The sequence below is a fragment of the Hyposmocoma kahamanoa genome, unplaced genomic scaffold (assembly GCF_003589595.1).
Source record: "Hyposmocoma kahamanoa isolate Upper Pololo Valley unplaced genomic scaffold, ASM358959v1 88, whole genome shotgun sequence".
Lineage (NCBI taxonomy): Eukaryota > Metazoa > Arthropoda > Insecta > Lepidoptera > Cosmopterigidae > Hyposmocoma > Hyposmocoma kahamanoa.
In genome coordinates this window covers 10164161-10182190 of record NW_020654466.1, presented here as the reverse complement: position 1 = coordinate 10182190, position 18030 = coordinate 10164161, and the positions used below count along the sequence as shown (strand labels likewise).

Sequence of the window (18030 nt, the reverse complement as noted above, 5' to 3'; positions counted from 1 at the left end):
GGGAATATGGACAAACACCTCATTCATTAGCCATTATTCTCACTTGCATGGTTTTTTCTTAAACTTTGAATGAATTTCACTCCTGTTACTAACTGTACGCTAAAGTCTGTAAATGCCACTTGTTTTCAGCACTAATCTAATGCATGCAGCCACACCACATCACTAATTCGTTATGGCGGCTTCGACTGATAAACGGTTCAATCAACTGGTGAGTCTCACGTCAAATTGCACAAACGTCCTTTAATTTTAATGCTCCATTAATTAACATGCTGTATCAAGTTTCAACTTGCATAAAGGTAAGAACAGGATTATAGTTGAAGATTCGTTAAATGTAAAGAACTTTTCTGCAACACGCTATATATCTTCTATATTCGATATATTTCAAATGCAACGCGAGGAATGTGATATTATCTAGTCATTATGCAATAAATAGGTTATCATGGTCACGCTCAAGAGCACATTGTACGATGTAGTTTTAAAAATATTGAAAGTACCCAAAGGTATTACGACTGTTTGGACGCTATTGTGACAAAATGTGGTGAAGTTACAATGGTTTCTATTTTTCTGTCACAACCTCGGCACCATGTCACATACGATCGACAGAAAAAAATGCATGCAGGCAACATTAACCTCTTCGCCATTTGTACATCACAGAGGTTCAGGGTAATTTATATATAGTGAAGGGAGTTCCCTTCACTTTATATAAATTAATGGAGCACTATTTATTCGCCGATCTAGTATAACAATACGAATATAAATTTATCAACACTGTTACGATGTGTTTATGTTGTTTCACTCATCTATATCGAATCTCAAAGTAACCCCGATTAAGAAAACTGTGTTAACAGGTAAATGTAGTGGAATCCATCAGTGTATTCATTTAAAGCACAACCGACCGTTTTTAAAGTGTTGTTAAAAATTAGCTCTTATATGAGATACAATAAGTAAAAGTACGTTTATACGTAATTTCTAAGGTAAAATTATCGGTCTATAAATAATAGACCTTTTTAAAAAAACGTATTGCTGAAGTAATGTAGCGTAAAATTAATGCGTCATTAAAATCAATATTGTTTTTGCTACTCGTTTTTGTTCCATCGGCCATGATCACTTTGTAGAATTATTTATTCCTTTTCTTATTCAACCAATAATAGATTTAGTTTAAAAAATATATATATATTACTGTTTGTATCATGATGGTAATTCTCCATATAAGCAGTTGTAATTTATGAATACAATGTAAATGCTGAGTACTGTACTGCATACTTCCAAAAAAGGTTTCTTTCGTTAAGACAATTTTAGCTAGTTTTGAATTGTTCAACTAAATTGACAAAAATTGTCATTGTTTAGAACCCACCATTTTTCTTTCTTATTCATATTCATATTTTTTGCACGTTTACCTCTTTACTATTTGATAAAAGAAATATTTTGAGGTTAGATGTACTAAAAGTAGTAAAGTAAGTAAATAGTAAAAAAGTTCTCGCAACTCGCAGCGTTAATATTCGCTTCGGTAACCGTGGAGATTCCATTTTCTTTTGGGATTCCTGCGCTTTGGAACGAAGAAGCCGTCTGACTCAAAGTGAATAAAGGCAAAAGTACAAGACACGTCGTGCACGTAAATCATGCAGAATCTAGCTTCTGCTTGTCTCGAAAATACTATACAGATAATACAAGTATCTTTGAAGATTGTGCACGTTTGTAAACGTTATTTAAAATGTACATAGTAAAATATTATGTTTTATTTACAATGGGACTTTTAGTACCTATGATTTTAAGAAATGTTCGCCTTTTTACTGTTCAAACTTTGTAATTTTTTCTTCCACTACCCGATATGAAACTAACCCAAGGTTTGAAAGTTTTGGTGATATTACGTTACCGATTATATTTATATGTAATTTTTGTTATAAATATATGACGAAAATAGGGAAAAAATAATGACAACACAAACAAATTGAGGCTTTTTCAGTAATTGTGAAAATTAGCCAAACTAAATTTTATTTTACAATTTACGGACAGCAGAGTGTCGATAAAGAATTTAATTGACCCATATACGCATTATACCGTATAATAATATGCACTTTACACTTATACCAATCTGATCGTGAAATCGGCTACCATAATTTTTTTTATTGAATTTACCGTTCCTACGCCTTACGTCAGGCCAGAGCTCGTCAGTATTGTTTTATTCCTAAATTCAATGACGTAGGTTTCGTTTTAGAACATGTAAGACAGAAGTAATCTAACTAACAAATCAGATTCCAGCATTTTCCTGTTTGCAATTGTTAAGACAAATAAATAAAACATATTTCCCCTTATTGTCATGCGTTACTGTATTTTTCCAAAAGGATGAATTAAAATTTAAGCTTAAATCTGGCGAATGTGTCGCGAACGCGTTGCATGTGCGATGCGCGCGTGCTGCTCGCACATTGCACGCGTGCTAATAGCGTGCAATGAAATACATGTTGCTATAAGTGGCGCGGGCGAACGACATGCGAATAAAATGAAATACAGTCATGATTATATATGTGGCGCGGACGAACGACATGCGAATAACTAACGTAATGCTCGTGTGCAGCACGTGAGCCTTTCGCAAACAGGCGCATTTGCGCCTCATTCGCCAGATCTGTATGCACCCTTAGGAGCACATTTGAATCATGAACACATGCTGGCTTTGGAAGTTTGTAAATTTTTTCACGTTTTACATATTTGTTGTGTAACTAGTTAACAGTGTTAAAAGTTTACATGTTCTACCAGTTGCATTTTTTATGATAGTAAGTGGCGGGACGAAGAAGTCGTGCTCTTGGTGGTAACGTAACGTCTATTCATAGCAGTTGCAGTGATACGCTCAGAGCTTAAATCTTAAAGAATTAAAAGGCACTGCCACTGCACCCATAAGCCACCAATTGCACCAGCAATCTTGCCCTTCGAAACCGAAACGTAGTAATGCTCACATTACTGTTTGGTGGCAGAAATAGATAAGCGAACACTTTCACAAGAAGCTCTACTGCTACTAAAATTTAAGCCCCATTAAGCATCTTTTTAATGATCTTATCATGAATGAATCTTTGCTTCCAAATTAGTTTCATCTTAATAAACTGAGATTTCACAAATCGTTTCAAATTTGTATTGGAAAAACTTTGACAAACGAACTCCCCCTTTTCGTCCAGTCGCTTGTTAAATACGACGTAAATGCATTATTTATTTGTCATCTCATTGCTTTTGGTAGTTGGTGTGAGATATTGTAAGAATAATTTCGTTTACTAAACATATAGATACAGTTCAGTAGTGTGTTGGTAATTTTACTATGTATACGTATTTTTTAAATCCATTGTTATAAAACAATAACTCCAAAAATGTTTTTTAACATGAAAACGGATGTATGTACATTTGAATTTATTTTGGTGAGTATTTGCGCTTAGTGCGGAGCAGCTTTTGGTGAAATTACAGGCACATGAGACTTGTCAACTTATGCCTCATGTTGACGGGCGCAGTGTCAGTGCCTCTAACATATTTACGATTTAAAGCTCTGAGTGGCACTGCAACGATAGGGGTGTCGCTTACCACCAGGCGCTCGACTTGCTCGTCTCGTCACTTGGTATTATAAAAAAGCTGATTTTTTGGCGATTTCAGGGAGGAAGTTAACACCATTTGTAGACGTACATCGCTATTCTAAGAAACGGTTGTAACACGCATATACTTGAAATTATAATGCAAGTACATCCCATACGTTTACAGTTACGTTAGTACAACGTTTGTTTACAATAGTATATTGAAGTGTAAGTGGCTTCTGAAGTGCTAGGCTAGTATTGTATTATCTGTAGTAAAGTATTATAATAAAATCCGTTTTTCTATGCTTTCCGTTGGAAAAGTTGAAGCTAGCGTTGTTGTCACGAGCTTGCAAGAGGTCCTAGTTTATTAATTGACCTGGTCAATGACTGAAACGTAATCACGAAAAGCAAAAAAAAAAATTTTTTTTTAAGCATTTTCATTGCAGGAATCCTTACTAGGTACTATTCTGCGCTCCTATATTATTAGTTATATTAAATAACTAACGTAATCACCATTTTTAGCGAAATTAAGTTATTAACATAATATACACTATAATCGGTTGTTTTACTATTTATTTTATATAATGTAATATATATATTATTTAGTGTTGCAAAATCAGCGTAATTGACATTTTTCAAAGACAACATACTTCAGAATATCTCCAAAATGCAAATGCGTTGGTTGTTACAAGGGCAGTATTGTACTGTAGTTGCTAAAGAAAACTTATGTTTCATACATTTGTATATTCGGGTCTAGCTGAGCTGCTTTTTTAACCAAGTTCAATAAAGGAGTAGGTTCTAAATACTACTGTACATTTTTTTTGTATGTACGCTACGCGATAACTCCGGCCATATATAATATTTATGATAATTTGTGAACCGATTTTGATGATTCCTTATTTGTTGGAAAGGGGTTACCTCAATAGTGGTTCCTATTTAAGTTTCAAGAAAATATTCCACCTCTAAATATGGCAAACTAGGGGATGAATGAGTTTTGATGTCAATTTTTTTCCAAGTTTTAATAGAAGTCTCTAAAGTAAAAGTAGTTTGTTTTCATCTACTGAACGTGACCTTAAAATGTTAATTAATGTTTCATAATAATTTTAATTTACCCATTAAACATTGCCCAATACAAGGCGTATGATTAACGTATGAAAACCAAATTGTACGTAATTGTGCAACACTATAACAAAAATTGCATAACTAACGTATAAAGCATATGGTTGGCAAGAAACAAATATAATAAACATACGAGTATTCACTCTGCTAAATCTCGTATACTTTAGTTTATAATTACATATTTTTTTACTTATATCAGGCGAGTATCACATATATATCTTGCCTAGGAACACATTGGAAACGTGTGGAAACTCATTTAATGACGCAGCTTCAAGCTTAAATATGAACAAAGATACTTCATGACGACATTGTCGCAACTGTATTTAACAAATGATCTATCTTAATTGTATTTATACGATTATAAGTCTGTATATATGGTTTGTTTAATAATGAATGAATTTAAAGTTGTGACATAGATATTCTGAGAGAATCTGTACGACGAAAGGAAACAACCAAGTTATTGAAAAATTATTTTAATTATATTGCCATTGGAAATAGCGCAGGTTAATGTAGAATTTCCAATTTGTTAACGGACTTTGCTCAGGTTAATAGACCTTTTTGCCCTTACACAGAAAATCTGTTTTGGTACATTGAAGAGCATATGAAACTTATATTTGTGGCGCATTTTGTCCCGTTGTACTACAGGCGATATTCGAACAAAAGTGTCAAGCTTCCTGTTAGGGATATTACTGGAATATTATGACGATATTATTGCAACTATATTTGACAGGACTTAATCTGATATTTCTTTATTATCATATAATTTAATTCTAGTACATATCTGCCTTTCGATTTAGAACATACTGAGTACGACCGTTTTAATAAAACAATACGTTTACAGAGCCTGGCCATCTCCAAGGCGATCAACTCGGTAGAGACACCGGTAAAAGAGAAACATGTCCGCAGCACGATTATCGGCACTTTTCGGGAGCAGAGCGCCGTCACGTACTGGGTAATTAATTACCAAATTAATATAGAAATAAGCCATGAATTATATAATTGTATCACAGCACATTGTGAGCTTCAATGTATAAATCTATCTAGAGATAAACTTAGTGCAGACTATGTTGTCTATCTTCGGGATTTATTTCTTTTTCTTAGGCTCAATTATATTGCGGCGGAACGGAATGGAAGCGAATTTTTGTAACTATATTGTACATAGCATAATGGATTTTATGGTCAATTGTGTAACGTACAAACTAGATACGAGCCAATATCTTCCGCGGAATTCTCGCGCATGTTCGAGAATGCTCGCGCATTCCGTTCCATTCCACCGCAATATAAATTGAGCCTTAGTGTGTAGGCAAATAGCTGCACATCGACTGTAACAATCGGCCATGTGCATACAAACTATTTTCATACTCCATTTCAACTGCTATTTTGCAATTGCGTTTACGATTGACTTGACTTGCCAGCATATTAGCACTGAGTCCCTTACTAGACGATGGCTTTATATGGTTATCTTAGGTTGCTTGATGCCGAAGTGATGGCAAGCGGGGTTAATCCCTCAATCGTTTTCTAGTTCTTACAGCTACCGGGCATATACAGGATTCCTTCAGCAACTTTCACTCTTTGAGATACTTTATATGATGAAATTTATAACACAGTTATGTTTTTAGCGCATGTTGATTTACCTCTAAGTGTTTGTGGTAATTACATCGCTTGTGTAGGTATGATAAGATATAATAAGTAATATTGTACACAGATGTTGGTAAACCTAATAAATAAATAAATAAACTACTTTTTCAAATATTTACTCTCTTTAACGGCTTTTCTATTGTTTTTTATTCGCAGATGGTTGCCCTCCGACTCCCCCTACAAGATAATCGGATCGTCGCTTGGAAGTTCTGCCATGTGACACATAAGCTATTACGCGAAGGACACCCAGCCTGTCTCGATGATTCGCAGCGGCACATCACCATGATCGAGAACTTGGCTAAATTATGGGTATTGTCTTTTTGCATTTCAATTTGAGTGTAAGACTTCTTTATGACTTATAAACAAAGAATTCGTCCAGTGATGTAGAAAATTCCACTCGAAATTGACGAATGTACACACTGTGTATGCTTAAATATCACGAGAGTGCCTTGAATACTAATGAATAAAATTGCCTATGGTAAATTTCTCAAACGACCACATACACTTCTTAGGTACTATGGCGTATGGCGTAGCTCGACAGTAAGATGGTGGGATTTATAAGATGAAATCTTCGTTATCGACAAGTAACACTTACATAAAACTCGCTGTGTAAGTTCGTATTTAAGTTTCATAAGAATACTTTTAAATTTTGGCACTTTACCTATTGGAACTGGCCTTATTTTACGTTAAAAATGACGTATAGAACGGAAAATGCCAATTAATATCAGATTGAAAACTTGCTATTTCTCCTGAAGTATTTTGTGCTATGACAAGAGGTTCTTCCAAAAGCGTGTCTAAAGGGCTCTCAAAGACTGGCAACGCATAGGCAGCTCAACTGATGTTGCAAATCTCAATGCCTCGTTTGCTGGTTTGCCTCCTAGTTTACATATAAAAAAAAGAAGGAGAAACAATATAAATTACACTGGAACTAGTTCCTTAAAATAACAAAACCAAAATATAGTCACGATTCAGAACAGTTCAACTTGAAAAGTACAATAAGGTTGTATAGTTTAATACATACGAACAACTATTGTTGACTTAACAGAGCTCGGCGAAAGGCGGTAAAACCTTAAGAAATGTTTCATACAGTTGCGAGTTCCGTAAACGTATAAAGTTCCTCTAATACACTACGCTCGCTGGGCCATTCCCCAAGATTACCTAGAGCAAAGAGCAAGCCGAAACTCACAACTAAGATTATAGCCACGAATAATACTCTTCTTGACCAGACACGTTGCAAGACAAATCTCAGATTATAGAATATTGCACCCATGGTGTAATAAGACCACTTCTAGTAGCAGTAAATTGTGTCCTTGTTAAAGAGTTCGTCCAGGGCAGTAGTGCCTTAACTATTTCTGCCGCCGAGCAGTAATGTCGGCGTTACTGTGTTCCGGTTTTGAAGGGTAATGGGACATATGGGACTTGTCAACTTAACGCTCAGGGTGACAGTCGTAGTGGCAGTGCCCCTCAGATCTATGCCATTTGAAGCTCTGAGTGGCACTGCAACTGTTATGGACAGGCGTGTAGCTTACCTTCAGGCGCACGATATGTAAGTCCCATCACCTGATATTATAAAGAAAAACATCTACAAAATGACAACTTTTCAGGAGAGATAGGAAATGAAACTATTTTATCGGATCTTAAACTCTCTGCCGTGTCAGTCAGCCGTGATCAAACACTTAGAAACAAACTCTGTACTGTGTGTTCGGTTAGCCGGAATCACGAGATGTATAAATCAAATATTCAATGTGTATAGTACATTCGTCATTTGGTATTTCCTCATTGCATTATCTTGTAAATCATTTCGCTTAATACCCACGCTTAGATGGCTTGTGGGTGACTGCAGTAAAGTTGCAATTTAGTATCCAAGGAGACGTTACAACATAGACAGGAATTTCTGTGTCTATGTTGTAGGTCTGTTCCACAGCAGCAAATTCATTGCTCATAGGTTTTAGTCCTGATCTTAGTAATTGGAGATTGGTGACAACTGCGCTCCGATTGGCCAGCCCGAATTCGAAACAATTGATGGGTGTCGTCAAACGTTTCACTTCAAATCGACCAGTTCAGCTAGAGCTTTGCTATAACGAAAATTGCATATTTAGTATTTCATTACCGATGAAATGTGATTCCGTTTGTTTTGTAATTAGATGTTTTGCTGTTTTTCCCACACCACCGGAACAGCCCCCCCCCCCACCCCAAGTTACAGATATTATCTTTATTACAATAAATACAGAATATTTTTGGAACATACGGAGGCGTACACACAGGTCGGTTGTTGGCGCTGTACTATTTCAGTTTTCTTATTTGTGATGTCAGTGCAAGCGAGAATTGATATTTAAAAGTTATTTAATTCCCATTTACCTGATGAGTTGCCAGGGATGGATGGCCCTTATTTTGTCTCTATTTCTGGTTATATACTCGATGTTGGAGATGAAGATAATTTATTATTTTATGTACATCTCTAAATAATATTGTATATATAATAAAATAAATCATTAATAACTGCATCCGTGGCCGAACGGTTACCATGATGAACTGCCACGCAGAGGGTTCGATTCCTGGGGCGGGAGAAATATTTGTATCGCTTACATTTATTTCTCTCGTGAGTTTGGGTGTAATTTGTGGTTGTCTATGTGTGTGTCCATGGCATCCGTGATACAGGGTTTCCCTAGTGCGAGGGTATGAGTGTATGCGTTATTATTATATTATATTAGTTATATAGGTGAGCTTAGTAGCACGCATGTCGGATGCCATATAGATAGTCTGTTTTAATAATATAAGTTATGCCGATGATATGGTGTTGCTGAGCCCTGATCTGTCGGTGGCTTAAGAGTAGTTATAGTCATATGCGACTCGTATGCCATGAAGCATAATCTTAAATATAATGTGCTCAAAAGTGAATATATGGTTTTTAAGGCGGGAAGTAAGTGCCCATCACATGTCCCCTGCATTCGTCTTAACGGTCAACAGCTGAATAGAGTGACCTCCTGTAAATAACTTGGTCACTTTATAACAGACGATCTGCGCGATAACGCAGATATTGAGAGGGAACGTCCAGTATTAGCAATGAGAGCTAATATGATAGCGCGTAGGTTCAGTCGATGTACGGCACAGGTAAAAGTGACTTTATTTAAAGCTTACTGCACATCGCTGTACACCTGTACTTTATGGTGCAGGTACACACAAAAGTCACTGAATGCAATGCGTGTACAGTACAACGACGCGTTCAGGGTTCTGTTGCGGCTGCCGAGTCCGTAATAAATGCATTTTATTTTATTTATTTTGTTTATTTTATTTATTATTGAATGGGTGTTTATTTTTAAGTTATTTTGTTTTTTGTCAGGTACATCTCCGCGAAGGCTATGGTCGCCTGGTTAATTTATACTGTAACCTGCTGGTAACAAAACTGAAGTTCCACGCTCGGAACCCCCGCTTCCCCGGCAATATGGCGTTGACAGCTGACGAACTGGACAATATCGCTGAAAACGACGTTAACAACTAGTAAGATATTGTGTTGTAACACGCTTAAGGGAATCACCACAATGATCGATGCGGAATCGTCTTGAGACGATCATAATAAGCTTTATGTCCGTACAGTAAAAGCGAAAAAGACGTAATGCGTTTTGCTTGTTTGTTTGTTTTTTTTTTGTTTGTCGTTTTCGCTCTTCCGGTTCAAGGCGATTCCTCGCCAATAGGTGTGGTGACTCCCTAAGAAGATTAATTTAAAATGAGCAACTATTATGCCTCAAGGGGTCTACAGACCCAACCCGCCGACCCGGAATGTTTCTGGAATTACGTCATAGGATTAGATTACAAATAAGGCCGCCGACACCAAGCCGCTGGGCGGTGTAGCCGGGTCGGCGGGTACGGTCTGTAGACCCCTTTAGAATAAAAATATTCTGTGGTGAATTTTGTTCTTTAACTTTACATTCAAAATCATTTTCCGTTTTTTATTTGTTTTTGTCTTGTAGACGAATGTCCGAAATAAAAAGTAAGTTTAATCGTTAAGTAATAATTAGATTATGTCATGACTGTTGCTTTACAAATTTCGAAATCATGGGAAATAATTTTTTACAATCATGTTACAGCTTCCAGTTATGCGTTGAGTTGTTCGATTATATGGATGATATCCTTGCGTTACAAGCTGCGGGTGAGTTATATTTATGAATATTTCAAATCACCTCTTTGGTTATTGAACCGACGTGATAATAGTGACAATATGTCTTCACATATTTATTCAATGACCCCTCTGTTTTTCAGTTTTCGACAGTCTTGGCAATGCACGAGCGAACTCAATGACAGCAAGCGGTCAGTGTAGATTGGCCGCCTTAATTCCGTGTGCACAGGACGCTTCGCAAATTTATGACACAAATGTCCGTTTGCTGTTCCGACTACATGCCTTCCTTCCACCTGATACTCTTTCTGGACATCGACACAGGTAAGCGATTAAAAAGAAATTGCGAGGAAGCCAATTTCATTGTTTACTCCAAGCTCCGTTTGGTGCACCGTGCCGTGTCTAGCTATTAGAGCCTACACAAATGGCGTATTTTTTACGCGCTTATGTCGCGCTGATATCTTGCCCCTTTCACGGTGAATTCTGCAAGAGGCACGTCGGCCAGATGGTACAGACAGCAATAGAGGCGGTGTACTAGTACAAGCCCAAGGTTTTCATCTGAAGATTTTACAGCGGAGGCCTGTTGTATATCTCTTTGGTAAACGGTTGTCAAAGAGTTGTTTGACATATATAATTTATTGAATAAAATATCGTAGCACATAAAGTATGTTTTAATGAATATATTACAAATTAGCTTTGCAACGCGATATTGTTGCTCTGGAATCGATTAGAACGTGCGTAAAACGCGATACAAACTAGCTTTGAACGCGTTTTGTGCACGCGTTTGAATCGATACTAATTCAACAATCTGTTTTTTGAGTGTGTGCGGTGCTGTAAACGCACATAAGTATGTGAAACGCACCGTGTATAAAATACACCGTGTGCACTACGCGGATGATCTTTATATGCACACTCTTACTGCGGTACTTTAACACAGTCCATGCAGCTTTTACTGATGTACTTTTACACTTACACGAGAGATCTTACCGCGGCCACTAATAGTGCAATCAAAATAGCAACATACTACTCAAAGTCAATACAAATCTAAAAATAAGACATCGACAATTAAAGGAGAGTAAGTCCTTTAATCAACTTTCTCGTTGATATAGGGATTTTTCAGTAAGTTTTTTGTATGTTAAGTTTCAACACGGAATATACATATTTTGAGTGTTTTTTTTATGTTTCATAGATTCCAGCAACAGTTCAAAAAACTAAGTCAGTTCTACAAACATGCGAGCAGTCTGCAGTATTACAGGAACCTACTCACTCTACCCGTCTTGCCTTCCAACCCACCTAACTTCCTATTACAGGTAAAATAATACGAATAGAAAGTATGTGTAGTTTTAATTTTGATTCTTTGGTATACACGTCATCTATGATTTTGTTCATAGAGTAAAATGAAAAAAAAAAAAAAAAAAAAAAAAAAGTTTTCTCTCTATGGAGACAAAACATTTACACATTACAGCTATGGCTGGAATTTAAATAAGTAAACGCACAACTTTATATTTGATTTATTTTAATAAGGACAGTCAAGAGCGTGCTGAGGTTTACACTTGGGATTTTGTGACCGCTCATAATAAGTCTTATTAGAGTCTAATGTAAATTTAAATGTAAACCACATCGTGCAGTTGACTGTTCCCATTAAAATTTAAGAAGAAAGCATTCGTGTTTGAAAAATCTGCGAGACTGCATTAGTTGTTTTTTTTTGTAACGCACACACTCAACATAGTCCCGCACCAGGGAAACCCTGTGTCGCGGGTGCCATGGACACACACATAGACAACCACAAATGACCCAAACTCACGAGAAAAGTAAATGTAAGCCATACAAATATTTCTTCCGGCCCGTGAATCGAACCTGGGATCTCTGCGTAGCAGTCCGGCATGGTAACCGTTCGGCCACGGAGGCAGTTAACTTGTTGGCTGGAGGACCATTTAAAAGTTGTTGCCTAGAAAGTTCTATAATGTTGCTTAACCTCCTATATTGGAGGAACGAGAATAAGAATGTCAATTTAAAACTGTTATTTGTTATTGTTATTGTTATTTGTTAATTGTTATTATTATTAAAAAAAATTGGCCTTTTATAAAGTCAATTTGCAGCGCCTCAGAATATATAAGTAATTGTTTTTTTCTTTTTCAGAGTGACTTCGGCACATACGTGACGCCAGTAGTGTCAATTCCGGATCCTCCGCCAGACGAAGTGGACTCCGTTGGTTCGCTGATCGACACTTCGGACACTATTAGCCAGGTAACTTATTCAGCCCTAGCGCCATCTCTCTGATGATGACGCGACATTATATATTATCTGTTGATGCAATATACCCACAAGCAATAATAGAAAAGAACCTGAAGGTCAGCAGCGGCGCCTCCCAAATTTGGCGCTTTGATAACCTTGTTACCTTCGAAAAGAGAGTAAAAGTTCAATAGCAATGATAAATTACGGGGTTGATGTACTCTTTAACAAATTAAATACCTAACAATGCTGGCCACCATGTATTTTTTTTATAATATCATGCGACGGGATGAACATGTCGTGCGCGTAAAGATAAGCTACAAGGCTGTCCTTAACAGTTGCAGTGCCACTTAGAGCTTTAAATCGCAAAGATCTTAGGGGGCACTGCCACTACGCCCGACACCCTCAGACATAAAGTTGATAAGTCCCATGTGCCTGTAATTTCACCAGTTTTTCACCGCTTTTGAAGGGTAAGGACCCTAATGATAACATTACTGCTTGGCTACTGGGCGAACTCTTTCAGAAGGAGCTCTTCTGTTACTAAATTTAATTTTTTATTATATTCTTAACTCGTTAATAAATAGTGTTGCACACAAAAGTGTGAATACCTTTCTTTGTGCCCTAGTACTTAAATTAAGTATAAAATGTTCAATGTAAACATTGAATTTTGTCAATATGTTGTTGATACGTCTCTATGGAGAAGCTGTAGGCGGCAATTACACAGGAAGCACTTGGAAATCGTACTGTAACGCGCGTAGTTTGTTTTTTAATATCTATATAGCGGAAGGGGGTAGGCCGTACTACCACATTCTGATATTAAATTTTACGATAAACAACGTCACTGAATATGAACGGGTTAAGTATATTATATTTATTTTATACCATACAAATTAACCATAAAATTTTGGCCTATTAGTATCTTATAATTTTTGTTTTAAGTATAGCACTAACCTTTTGTTTTGCACTTATAAATCGCATTGTAAAGAGTTGGTTTTTTGAAATCCATATAGCGAAATGAGGCACCCCGTACTATCATATTCTGATATTTAATTTTAAGGGTAGGCGCCGTTACATTAACAGATTAAAACACTAGAATACAAAAATATTGTGTTAGCGTTGATGAAAAATATATTCCCCGGTTTCACAAATTCGAATTTTCAACCAATGGAGACGTTTAGTATAACAGTTTAAAAAATGCATAATAACTTTTCGATCACTCTAATATTGTTGAAGCTTATGTAATTTAATACTAAAAACGCAAGGTGACTCAAATTATGTGACCGGGAATGTATTTGAATAGTCCAAAATGTCATTTATACTTTAGTATAAAATTTAATTGTAATTTTATTTTTGGAAATTTACAATTTGGTAAATTACCTACAAATAGTTGGACGTGCTGGTGCAGGTTTGTGTGGGAAGTCGGAAAATTTTTCTCCGTAATTTTGAAAGTCACATAATTATTGTTTTTTTTTTAATAAAAAGCGTCTTTGTTAGTTTTCTCTACTTGCTATATGCTGGCATTGCAACAATTTTTAAAATTATTACTAATAACGATTCTGTTACACGTGATTCTTTAGGCGACAACACCGGACCATTTGGACGCGTTCGACACGCGGGCAACACCTTCACCGCAGCCGGACCCCATAATAGAGAGGGACCGATTGATCGACCATTTGCAAAACGAACTTGGGCGATTAAGGTATATTCCACAATTTATCTGCCATACGCAACGAGTAGGAAAATCGATGAACGTTTATTGTCACTATCTAATCGTACAAACAGTGGCTTCGGCGCGCTACTTAAATATGGACTTGTCATATAGAGGGTTCTTTGTAAAATACTGATAACACGGTTGTTGTTTACGATATTGTTAGTATCATAAACAACAACCATGCCTTTATACAAAACGTAATGAATTTACCAAAAATAAACTTGTAAGTTTTTATTGTACTATCTGGTTCTTTTTAGATCTGTATCTGGTAGTAACATATTAAGTTCAAACGTGCATCTCCGACGACCCTAAGCCATGCTCTTGCGTTGTTAGTATTCAACAAATAACCCTGTATGTGTGCCAAATATTTAGGTTTTTTAATTAATTTATTTTATGCGGAAACAGGTCGGAAGCCTCCCAAATGGTGCAAGAAAGAAATACAATGTTGGGTTCAATGAAGGATCATTATATGAGACTGGAAACACAGCTACAAGCTGCTAAGGTAATAAAGTGTAAACAAGTTACGGCAGAACACAAATGTTTAAATTTCGTGCTGCAACAGGTATATTGTGAAACCAACTAGTCAGTCATGCGTCAAAACCACCCGGCCACCCGGTTCTTTTATTTATGGACTATTATTGATTTTGAAGAGTGGCTAATGGTACTGTCCGCTGGTTTTAGACAGTATGTTAAAAATATTTAGAATTGTACAATATATTTCTTATATTTAAAAAAGAAAAGTGAATTAATAACTTTGAAAGTTTAAATTCAACGTTATTAAACGTTGGACTTTCACTGCACACGGCGTTTTTTAGCATTGTAAGTTTAGAAAGATATTATAATTACCATACGTCCATCTACGGCACTATAGGGATGCAATTGCCGCCATCAAAACTGTAACACAGATTAAAATAGCTCCTTCGCAGTATTCTGTGTTCTTTGACCTGGGTTTCCATAATGGTGGGTCCAAAGTGTTTTGAATCTTTATCGAAACGTCGGTAATGTTACCAGTGCTAGTTTTGTAAGTATTTACCCAGGATTTCTTCACTTGTTGTACTCTACAAAATCGTTTAGTGCTGACCACATGTGCACGTGACAGACATTACCAGTAGCCACTCTTGGAAATATAAGAAATTTCATAAATTTTGCCTTAAATTAAAAAAACATATTTTTAGAAATATGTAATACTAAGTAATAATTTATTTGATTACTGCATTCACAGATCGAATTGGAAGAGGAGAAGCAGAAAGCCGAATTACTATCATCGCAAACGCCGGAGATGCAAAGTAAGTTTCATTAAACTTAAAGTATTCCCATAATTATGCTTCTTGTAAGAAATTATTGCTATTCACTTGTCCATACTATGTTTTCCAGAAAAACTTATCGAAACGGAAGAAAAAGCCAAAGTCACAGACGATAAATTCCAGAAACTCAAGGCCGCATATTCACAATTGAGGGAAGAACACATCAATTTGATTAGACAGGTTCGGCTTTTTACTATTTTAATTTGTTGACAGATATGACACTTTCAAAATGACATACACAACAAAAAGTTTACAAAACTTAAATAATTAGTTTGGTCTGTTCTTAAGTCCGGAATACACTACATTATAAATAGCATCTTCGCCTCTACACTACACGGAGATGCCAATATACAGTTTACACTACCAAAACTATTATTTTTAATTTGTAAGTCAGATCTTTGATCCTCGTTTCGTTTACACTCCATAATTATGTGGTAAACATCTTCCACAATCCCACATTGAGTACAATTTGGGCTGTCAGGTTTTCCCATCATGAATGCAAATTTATTCAGTAGAATGTGACCGTAACGTAGTCTTAAAGCGCTAACTAGATCATGTGTCTTAATTTTGTGCTCAGCAAACCAGGGAGAACGAGGGAGTGTAGGCTGAATAGTTTTGTACCATATCCCTTTTGTCAAGGATCTTTCATCAAAATATTGAGATCAAAGATCGTAGCAGTTCTTTTTGACCTTATGTAAGATGTCCGTGTACCACGGTAAATAGTCAGTGACACTTTCATTTTGAATTTACTTAGCAAAGCTTATGCAAACAAATACAGCTCGTAGGTAATACGTATGTCCTGTTACATGTATTTTGTTTTAGAAAGCAGAAATTGACAAAATGGCTGCAGGTTTAAGAGCGGCAGCTGTACAGAGCGAAAGCGCCAAAGCGGCTCTACAACAGCAACTGAATGATAATATGAAGTAAGTATATTGCATTAGTTTCAGGAATAAACTAAACTTATTATAACAATAAAACAAATAGACAACTGAAACCGTATTGGATCAGCTTAGACAATGGCATTTAATTCTCCGTTTGCTTATTAAATTATTGAATGTCAGGCTGTTTCTCCGCCATGATATTCAATTATTTTTTGTGAAATTGCTCCACTAGTTTGTTGTAATTATTAATACATAGAAAAACATCTCTACAGTCCATTTGTTTAGGTACTTAACTAAATGCAAACAATCTTGATACATCTTTTTATTGAAATATATACTTTACAAATCAATAGATATAAAAATTGGCATGCAATTTCATATGAAACTAAGTATTTGTATTTTGTATTTGTAGATAAGTAAAAATTATTTTATAAATGTAGATTCATTAAATAGACACATGCATAAACAAATGGACTATAGATAGCTGCTAAAGCTACCTTTTTTTTTTCTTTTTTTTTTTACGGGGGGGAAATCTTTATAGAAACCCCTGAGCCCAGGGAGACTCAGGGGTTATGTGGGGACATTCCCTCCAGGCTGGAGGTCCTACCCTACTAAAACCCCGCCGGTTGAGTCGGCGCCGTGGGTTCGGTGCACATTCACCACGACACGTCGCCCGGTGCTAAAGCTACCTGGCTGCGTGAAGATATAGATTTATCACAGATGGCGCTACGGTAAAATAAGTTGTTAAAAACCAAAACAAAAATCATATAGGAAAATTCGTAAAGTCCGCTGGTCCGTTTCCTGACTTAGTTGGCATTGCGTCTAGCACGGTTTGCTAGAAAGAACAGTTTGACAAGCAACATTATGAAATCATTATTTCCTCTAAGCAGAAATTTTAGGTCATAGGTAATTTTAGGCCACGCCACGCTGGCCCAATGCGGGTTGAAAAATGAAAATGAAAATTTCATTTTCCAGATTTATACGTTTTCCAGCGGTTGCGAACCTTTTCGACGTGCAAGTTTCATTATTAGTATAGATGTAAATATATGTTATATGTTTTGTAGGGACATGGAAATACTCCAGCAAAACGCGTCATCGAGTGACGAGATTGAAGCTTACAAAACTGAAATAACACACTTGCGAGCTGAATTGGAACAATCAAGACAAAAAGAGACAGAACTGGAAACTTTAAAAGCATCTATAGAAGCTTTAGAAATCGAACATAAAACTGCCACTGCCGAACAAGAAGAAAAACTAATGACTGTAACAAATGAATTGAAAGAAGTCACTGAGAACTTAGAGAAAGTGAAACAAGATAAAGAGGAGAGTGACAATGAGTTGAATAGAATCAAAGCGGAATTGGTAGGACTCAGAGAGAAGAGTGGAGATGAATATAAGAAGGTTGTGGAAGAAAAAGAAGCTGCCTTGAAACAAATGGCCGAGTTGACGCTGCAGTATCAACAAGAAAAACAGGTTAGTGATGTAAAAT

The 18030-nt window shown here is 36.3% G+C and overlaps 1 protein-coding gene across 4 annotated transcripts in view; it reads left to right on the top strand.

Moving 5' to 3' along the window:
- Positions 1 to 18030, top strand: part of LOC113235682 (huntingtin-interacting protein 1) — a 64371-nt gene that overhangs the window by 33616 nt on the left and 12725 nt on the right. For 2 of the 4 annotated variants that reach the window (XM_026471524.1, XM_026471527.1), the window contains exons 2-14: positions 5506 to 5616; positions 6459 to 6611; positions 9643 to 9800; positions 10388 to 10449; positions 10560 to 10737; positions 11603 to 11723; positions 12553 to 12660; positions 14223 to 14344; positions 14762 to 14858; positions 15579 to 15642; positions 15731 to 15840; positions 16483 to 16583; positions 17606 to 18014. In XM_026471524.1, the coding sequence (XP_026327309.1) occupies positions 5506 to 5616; positions 6459 to 6611; positions 9643 to 9800; positions 10388 to 10449; positions 10560 to 10737; positions 11603 to 11723; positions 12553 to 12660; positions 14223 to 14344; positions 14762 to 14858; positions 15579 to 15642; positions 15731 to 15840; positions 16483 to 16583; positions 17606 to 18014 (1794 nt within the window). Of the gene's footprint in view, positions 1 to 129; positions 209 to 5505; positions 5617 to 6458; positions 6612 to 9642; positions 9801 to 10387; positions 10450 to 10559; positions 10738 to 11602; positions 11724 to 12552; positions 12661 to 14222; positions 14345 to 14761; positions 14859 to 15578; positions 15643 to 15730; positions 15841 to 16482; positions 16584 to 17605; positions 18015 to 18030 lie in introns of all 4 variants that reach the window. The other 2 variants (XM_026471525.1, XM_026471528.1) reach the window with 2 other exon arrangements.